The sequence below is a fragment of the Olea europaea genome, unplaced genomic scaffold (genome assembly GCF_002742605.1).
Source record: "Olea europaea var. sylvestris unplaced genomic scaffold, O_europaea_v1 scaffold1454, whole genome shotgun sequence".
NCBI lineage: Eukaryota > Viridiplantae > Streptophyta > Magnoliopsida > Lamiales > Oleaceae > Olea > Olea europaea.
The window spans coordinates 67,224-76,009 of record NW_019232087.1 but is presented as its reverse complement, the minus strand read 5'-3'; the positions used below and the strand labels follow the sequence as shown (position 1 = coordinate 76,009).

Here is an 8,786-nt window from a genome sequence, read left to right as displayed (position 1 = left end):
TTCTATGCTGTGAAAATATAACTTTTTATGTACAGACAGACGTTGTGTGTTAATTAAACTCTTTGTTAAGAATAAAGAGAAAATAGGCGACGATTTATTCATATGAACATGTCAAAAATAAAGATATTTAGATGAGGCCACGAAATAATAAACAACGCAACATATTAAAATAATATCAATTAGTACGTGTAGTATCAATTTATGAATAAATTAAAAGAAATGTGATTTATTTATAAGAGCGGATCTATCTCAACTAAAAATTAAAAACATATAACTAAAGTGAAATTAACATGAAATGTGATAAAACCAAGTCATAAGCTTCAACATTCACATTAACCTAAGTTCAAGTTTCACTTAAGGGTAGCGTAAAATTCAAATTGATTATATTATTCGTAATCGCTCTACGTGACATATACATGGCATGCAATTATTTAATGCATTAATGTGATAATTTTTTATTGACTCATAAATCAAATAACCATCTGTCACGTGTATATCACGTAAAACTACTGTCATAGTGAGCAATTACAAATAACATCATTTAATTCAAAAAACATGAAATGTCATCGTTGTGACCGGTTGCGTTAAATTTTTATTAGTAGCAGCAACTAAATTGCTAATGACCTGCGGATTATAAGAATACAATTGGCAATAAATTTATGAAAGTTGCGATTATTGCTTGTTATGAGATGAAAGTGAAAATTAAAATTCGCCGAACATTTAAAGGCAAAATGAGATCCGAAACACCAAGTGTACAGTTAGTACATAGTATTCAACAAGATTGAACTGTCAGAACAGTATAATAAGTAAAACTTTAATTTCAATCAAACGAATAAATGTGAACGAGCAGGACCGGCTGACAATGCTACATTTATTCATACTGTTTCCTCTCTTCTTGTATTGATTGAAAAATTCGAGCAGCAGATTCCGTTGCTGATCTGGCATTTCGAGGCACAACCTTGATCACCCGAGCAGGGCATTCAGGTTCGGCAGACTGAATATTACAATCAGGGACACTGACAGCCGCAGATGTGGGTAAAAGTTGAAGTGCGTTTGTTCCTACCACGGCGTATCCTTCTCGACTGCACTGTGGTCTTTCTGTTGGACTACTGGCTGTGCTCGTCTGCAGTTCATTATTCTTAGCTGCATGCGGCTTTATAACATTGGGAACGGCTTCTTTCGTCTGTCTCAGCATATTGCAAGAGTTCTGATGTTGGACATTGAAGTGGTTCGTTTGTTCAACAGATGAACCTGAGAAGGCTGGATTAGCGAATGGCATCCCATAAGTTGGGAAGTAACCTTGAGGCCAGGCAGGAGGGAAGGATGGCACTTGATGATACTGATGATTTGACGCAGGAACTCCATATCCGGGAGTTGAGAAATTACTCATCCATGGAGCCAATCCTGGAGGTCCACAGACAGGACCCATAAATCCCGGTCCAGGGTATGGCTTGTATACTAGTCCTTCAGAAGGAGACATCACAGGTATCAACCACTGGTGCCCCTGTGCCTGATTAAAATACCACGGTTCAGAATTATGGTCACTGCTTGCAGCTGGTGATAGAGGATTTCCCAAAAATGGCCTGCAAGTTGATGGTCGACTACCATTTTGCGTGGAAGAAAGGGGCATCCTTCCCACAGTATTCTCAGCAGAGCATTCAATCTCGGTATTTGGCTTCTCGGAGTTGCTTTTGCGCTTGGAAATATTTGGGGGCGCTTTAGCAATATAATCTAATGGAAGTTTGTTCACAGGAGAAATATTTATGGGTTTGTCCAAACAAGCAGTGCTCTCAAGCAAAAGATGTGGCGACGTGGCAATCAATCTCTGAACCTGGTAATAATGAGAACTGTTATGAAGGCTGATTTTCATAAATCAAATCACGGGTAACACAAGAAATTAGAAAAGAAGGTCAAAGGCGACAATTAAAGCTACATGAACTGAATAGCTGCTCTCACCTTTATTAGTCGATGCAACTCAAACACTTGAACTGCAAAAGCACGCTGTTGACTGTAAAAGGACGTATAGAGTTGATGATGCACAATACAATAAATATATGGTGGAAAGTAATAACCATGCCAAACGAGAAACTTCCAATATAGCACTATTTGCCAATGAATAGAAAAAGAAGAAATCATCAGAATCTTTACTAGCAATTTAGAATTGGCTAGATGATTCATGCCCACACAAAATTTACAGAGGTCAAATTTTCACTAAAAGAAAGAAAAATATGGAGGACATTTAACTTGAGCTAAAAAATAATAATAATAATGATTACACGGAAAGGTGAATATTGGCACATTTCCTCGTGAATAGGCAACATAGTCATACAGGCAGGGTCATGCACAAGAACTGTGGCTCATTATTTAATTTTTTAGTGGGTACATAAAAACATGCATACGAATCAGAGAAGGGTCAGGATGCAGTGTCCAAACATTCTAAGAAACTCTTAATACTCAAGAACAAGTAGATACTTCATAAACACGATCACCAAGTACTATAGTCAAAAAAATGCAACAGATTTTTAGTTGTTCTGATCATGAAAACAAGTAACCAAGTATTCTCAAAATCATTTTTCTTTCTTCTCCACCCACACACCACTGGAACACACAAAGGGAAGGAAAAACACATCCCGAGAGGGAGACCAAATGGACATAGAAGAGTGGCCCACTTCCCACTGACTTATCTCGAACCAAATGTACTCTCTCAGTCCCACCATCCTATACAAAAGATGATAAGCTGCCGAAAAACATGAAGGAGCTGAAGATTTGAAAATGCTGAGGTCAAGGGACGGGGAACCATTGGAATGTGCAGTAATAAACCTACCCAACGTAAATAATGTCAAAACACATTTTCTCAAATTGTAGAAAACATTGTCTCATCCCACAAATGGTTGCCTTCAAAAGAAAATCAGTATCAAGTTTTTAGAAGAGGAGAAAGATGGCACAATGCAACTGACGACATTCTGTAATGCCTATAAATAAAGGAGTCTACATGAAATCCCAGTCCTTTCCAAGGAAGTAACAAACACTTACGGATTTTATGTTCTCACGGGCTGACTCTCCTTAAAAAACATCAACCTATTTCAAAATTTATAAATCTTTTAAGACCATCCCCAATACATTAGTATCTCCAAGTAGATTTGGGAAGTAAGATTCTCCCCAAAAAGACGAATTTCTATATAACAATACAGTGAACTTCACAACTCACAAGTGATACCAAAAGAGACAAAAATGATCTATCCTCTTTAAGCCTCTGTTCGGGTTTCATTTTTATTTTTGCTAAAAAGTCCCTTCTCAAACATTAATTTTAACCGCACAATTCTTATGACCACAAGTACTACTCACTTATCCATCACTCTTTTTTTGAAAATTGAACTTTGGCAAAGAAATTAAACCCAAACAGAAGCTAAATAACCAGTTACATAAAGATGCGTGATGAAAACAAATTGTGACTGAAAAAAGTACCAGAATACAAAGATGCAAAGATTTCTACTGTCGAGAACTCACGGTTAGTTTGCATGCAGCGAGAGCACAAAATAAGAAAAATAGGCACAGGCGTAAAAATATTAAAAAATGAATTGGTGATCATATATCGAAAAGTAATGAAACATACTTGCTAATATTATTAAAAAATATGAATTCAAATAGATAATGCTCACATGACAGAAGGTAGATAGCACTTGGGGTCCCAAACCTTTTAATTCTAGTACCTTGGGTTCCTAACCTATAAAATATTTGTAGCCAACATCCTTTTTTGATGGAAACCGTCAATAAGACTCAAAAGGACAAAATTTTATTGAGATGAGAGTTGTAACCTTATTTTATTTGAATAAAAATAAAATAAATAAAAGAAAAAGGAAAGAAAAAAAACGAAAGGCAACCAGGCTTAGGCACCCCACATAAAGATGTCAATTCGGCTGGTCGGCTAGAGCGACTTGTGGCTCGGCCCGGGAAAAGCCCGAGCCCACTTTTCTTGAGGCTCATTGGAACCGAGCCTCATTTTCGAGTGTTGGCCCGAGCCCAAGCAGGCCAGTATGGCTCATCAAGTCACACGGACTGGCCTGTGTTAGTCACACGAACACGAGAGAGCCTTTGAAAAGGCAGATATGGCTGGCTGCCCTTTTAATAGTTGCCTTTTCAGTTGAAAAAGAAAAAAAGAGCCAGCTCAGCTTGGCTTGAAAAGGCACGTGCTAAAAGTTCGAGCCGAGCCCCATTTTTTGACCGAGCTTTGGCTCAGCTAAGCTCTTCTCGGGCCGTAAAAAGCTCGATCTGTATTTATCAGAGCCGAGAACTTTGGCTCGTTTACATCCCAAACCCCACCACCACCACCGCCGATTCTTCACTCCACTGCCTCCACCCCCTTTCCCCAGCCCTGTCATTGTCGCTGCCATGAGTTCATTTCCAATTGTTCTTCTGTTGTTTAAAAGGGATTCATGTCTCTCTTCTCATCTTCTTATTCATAAATCAATGGACAAGATTGGTTGAATTGAGATTGGAATTCTTTCTGTTTAAATACATGATTCCATATTATAATAGATCGCCAAGAAGAAGATGCATTTTGATTTGGGAAAATTGGCAGCAAATCCATTCCCTACCCCCAGACTATCACTGTAAGATTCAAAATTTTGTCATTTGCTGGCGACGTGAAGAAGGAAAAAGTGGGGAAAATCTCTGGCACTACACCATCGCCGACACCGGGTTGCTACCCAGTCAAAAAGTAGTACCACCTTCATCCAAAAAAATAAAAATAAAAAGAAAGAAAGTACCCACCACCACCTCTATGATCATACCAAGCACGGCCTCCTTTGTAACCAACATTGACCCAAAAAAATAAAAATAAAAATAAGAATAAAAATAAAAAAAACAATCTTCTTTTGCAAATCGCGACATAGATGTAGAATCTGCAAATTGTATGCAGAACAGATCTTCCTTTTTTTTATAAATCTCAAAAGTAAAATACTACATTTCTTGAACAAGACAAGGAGAGATTTTCAAGCTGGATATTTGGTTGGGAAGATGAAAAACAGGTAGATAGCATTTGGTCCAAGACTCCAAATAAATGGTTTTTTATGAAATGGATTGTTTTATTGAATAAAATTTGAACAGTTTTTGCTAATTCAGCAAATAAACTTTGGGAGCTTGGAGCAAAATTATATTGCTAATTTGTGTGCAATTTTAGGTGCTGTTTTGGATTTTGAGAATTGGTGAAGTAAAGGTTGCAATGGTGATTGTGGCAGATGGCGGTTGCAGGGCAGGTGGGAAGTTCACGTGTTCATTCCCCAGTTCAGGAAATCAACGGAAATAGAAGATTTGTATTTCGGATGTGGACAGCAGTGATGCAGACCAGGACGGAGTGTGCGAGTGTGTGGGTGGTTGGCTTCATAGCCGGTGTGCGGCAGGTGATGGGTTTGGGCAGGTTTAGCTGGTGGAGAGTGGATAAGTCTCATCGCCGCTAACGGGGTGGAGGAATTGTCATATTGGTTTGGTGTTCTCTTCGAAATTAGATTTTGTTTCTTCTTTTTCTTTATTTTTTTAAGTTACTAAATTAAGGGCAGGATAGTGATTTTAATAAGAAATTGACCTTGTAAAGGTCAAAATGATGATTTTCATGTAAAAAGGTTGTTGGTCACAAACGTTTTAAAGGTTCAGGATCCCAAGTGCTATTTAAGCCTTTTCTTCTACCTGACATTTTAATTTTTCTTGTCTTCACTCTGTCAGGGATTTAAAATTTCAGATCTTTGTTCTTTATGGCACTATTTAAGTAGCTGAACATTTTGTATATTTCACTAGATTATAATTACCACCACCAGGAAACTTTAAGACCAGCTAATGGAAGAAAAGTTACTTATCATTGCGGATACACAAATTATTCTCAATTTTTGAATAATCTCTTACCTAAACATTGTCTTGTACAATTCTAACAAGCCACCTAATTGATAATCATTTACATGGAAGGGAAGTATTAGAAAATGTCACAATCTTTGGAATTAATATTTCTTCAATTCAAATCCTCCAAAAGGCACAATTTTAGACATACGTTAAAGGGAAGAACTTACTTGGTAATAGCTCGCCTGGCATTCCAGAAATGTTTCTGGCCTATTTTTCCTACGACATCATCAGGAGATATATCCAGTCCAGATAAAGAATCCACCATAGAAGTCTCAGACACACTGTCGCCCATGTCAATATTTTCCGTTTGTGGCGAGCTACATGAACTTTTTTCATGTGAAGTCATATCACTCAGATCATGAATAATATTTTGCTCTTCTAACAGGAAATCCCTGAACGAAGAAGAATGTCTATTATTTATGCTGAAACTAGACTCCCTCATAACATCATTACTGTGGACAAAGCCTGCAGGTTGTGACTTGGCAAACAACTCTGGAATTATATTATTATCAACCTTTTGTAATCTGACGATACTATTAGCTGGATTATCTCTTGGTTCATCAGACTGAGACCCATCAATTTGTTTCCTCTGACCTTCAGTTTTATTTATTGATGATAAATTTAAGAGGGCTTTATCCATCTGCTCCTGAGCAGCCACAAAATCTCTCGTATTCACTTCTTTGAGGCATTTTCCTCCTCGATTGCTACTTCCTACAGCCATGCTAGTCTGTTTTAGATCGTTATCAGCAACTTTTGGAAATTTCAATGTGTGATTGGTATCGTCACAGTTGGAGGGAGGGAATTCTTTTGCATCCAAATTACTAAAATATTTATCATGATCTTGATTTGGATGGGATTCAGTGAAGATGGGAACTGTAAAATCATCTTCATCTAACTTCTTTTTCTGCTGAACTTGTGTTAACACGGTACTCAAATTTGAATATTGGCTGTGTGACTTTTCAGCTTGATGTCTAGGAGGCAGCTGACGTGAGAAAAACTTACTCCTTTCCTTCCCGGTCCCCTGAATGCACAACTACTTAGCAGCAATCACAATTATAATTCAATTTATAAAGCCAGCAAAGGAAGCCAGGCATAGAGGTGCATGCCATGTCACATTAACTGTACTTTTAAAGGGTTTCTTGTTCTGTCTTTCTTCTTTCCTTCTGTCTTCAATCAACAATAATTAAAACCCCAATAAATTCATGCTTTTTTAGTACAATATTATGTGTACGAAGTTTCAACTTTCAAGGATATCTTTCTCTGTCATGACTTAAACTTGAATTAAGAGTTAAAAAAAAGCAAAAAAGAAAAAAGACAGAAAAGAGAAGAAAAAATCAACCTTTCAAGAATACAACATAAAGGCTAAACCTAATGCCTAAAAGGAGACTGACAAAATCAATCCACCAATAAAATATTTTCTTAACCATTTGTTACTACCTCATCCCAAGTGTGAGCCACATTAGAATCAAGGGCCAGATATCACTTACACCCACGTCGACAAGGGGTAACCCACATGGTTCTATGAACCAATCACTTTGAATCGAGGCTACTACCAAGCTCACCAAAGGAGAAAAGGCTATCTGAAAGGGTTTCATTCCCCAGCGGACCTCCCAGCCAGGTGAAACAAAGCAAGCCTTACCATCGCCCTAGAAACATGACAATGGCGAACCAGGTTGCCTTGTAGAAATCTAAAAGAAAGCTAGCAAAGAACAAAACATGTGACTTCAGAATTGTCTCAAATAAAGGATTGTAGAATATCCTATTGCAACATGGTGGAAGGATCACTGCCACATAAGCTAAAACCATTAAAAAGTTTGAAACAAGAATTGGTTGATTAATAATAACCTTGACAATCAGAAAGAAACTGGCAAAAGTAACATGAGGATGTAAGGTACTAGACTCAAAATCCTCTCTAGTTTGAGAACAACTCGTGTCCAGGAGATACAAAAGGTCTAAAGTGCCTTGACCTAATTTTTCATTTATACATTCCCCATGCAACATAAAGGAAAATGTATGAAAATCAAAACCCTAGCCAAATCTCAGTCCATTTTGTTTCTCTTGCACTCAAATTATATTTTCTAACTTGGCCGTCTGGAGTGCAAATGGCGACTGGTCACTGGACCACCTTGAACGGCTACCTTTGCAAGCTTATGGTGTTACTTGTGCAGGTTTAGAGATGTGTGTGTCTGTGTATCACAGCAAATTAAGAAAACCAAGGATACGAAAATATAAGCGAAAAATCAGAATTCTCCACTCACCTGACTTGAAGAAGCAGAAGGCTCTAGGTTAGAAGTGTAGGTAGGGTTGAAGGGCAACACCCCATGGCCGAATCTCTGTGAAGGGATGCTGAGCTGCTCATAAAGGGCCATCTTGTTTCTTGGAGGTGCTCTTGGCCCTCCCGTATCAGTATCATTCACATGAAGCCTTGGAAACATTGGCACCATAATTTTGTCCTCATCTTTCCCTCTTTTCATTTTTAAGCCTATTCAATGAAGGCCTCCTTTTCTATGATTCCCAATAGTTAAGACCCTAATTTTTCTACACCTTCATCACTTTTATCAAATTCACATGAAAATCCCATGCCCCAACATCAAAATCAAATCTTAATATTTGCACACCACAAGAAAACTTTCAGCAAATTTATATAAACAAATCCACTTGGCAAAAAGTTCAATAAGTTGAACGAACTCAAGCACCCAGATCCAATTTTTCAATTGAAACTTGAATTAACCCTGGTAAGAGATAATCGAAATACAGAATACTCGGAAAATTTGAATAAACACATGAAATCCACTCATAATAAAGCAGCATCCCCCGAATCCACGCACAAAATTGATACTTTTTCTATCGAAATCAACCGAATTCTCCAAACCCTACAAATCAGAACCTTGTGGTGG

The 8,786-nt window shown here is 37.7% G+C and overlaps 1 protein-coding gene across 2 annotated transcripts; it reads right to left on the bottom strand.

Annotated features, from left to right (window-relative positions):
• Positions 1-696: 696 nt before the first annotated feature.
• Positions 697-8,780, bottom strand: LOC111376119 (protein EARLY FLOWERING 3-like). 2 transcript variants are annotated; one of them, XM_022999045.1, is made up of 4 exons: positions 8,148-8,780; positions 6,057-6,922; positions 1,957-2,008; positions 697-1,831 (listed from the first exon to the last, which is right to left on the bottom strand). In XM_022999045.1, the coding sequence occupies exons 1-4, from the start codon at positions 8,361-8,363 to the stop codon at positions 872-874; spliced, it is 2,094 nt and encodes a 697-aa protein (XP_022854813.1). In that variant the 5' UTR covers positions 8,364-8,780; the 3' UTR covers positions 697-871. The 2 variants fall into 2 exon arrangements, with proteins under 2 accessions (XP_022854813.1, XP_022854814.1); XM_022999046.1 differs by having other exon boundaries at positions 6,057-6,910.
• Between the last annotated feature and the right edge of the window lie 6 nt (positions 8,781-8,786).

Excerpts from the sequence above, each read along its gene's own strand:
- LOC111376119 (XM_022999045.1), bottom strand. The coding sequence starts at position 8,363 with ATGAAAAGAGGGAAAGATGAGGACAAAATTATGGTGCCAATGTTTCCA. Across the intron at positions 6,923-8,147 it reads CTTCTGCTTCTTCAAGTCAG|TTGTGCATTCAGGGGACCGG; the intron begins GTGAGTGGAGAA and ends GCTGCTAAGTAG. Across the intron at positions 1,832-1,956 it reads AGTTGCATCGACTAATAAAG|GTTCAGAGATTGATTGCCAC; the intron begins GTGAGAGCAGCT and ends CATTATTACCAG.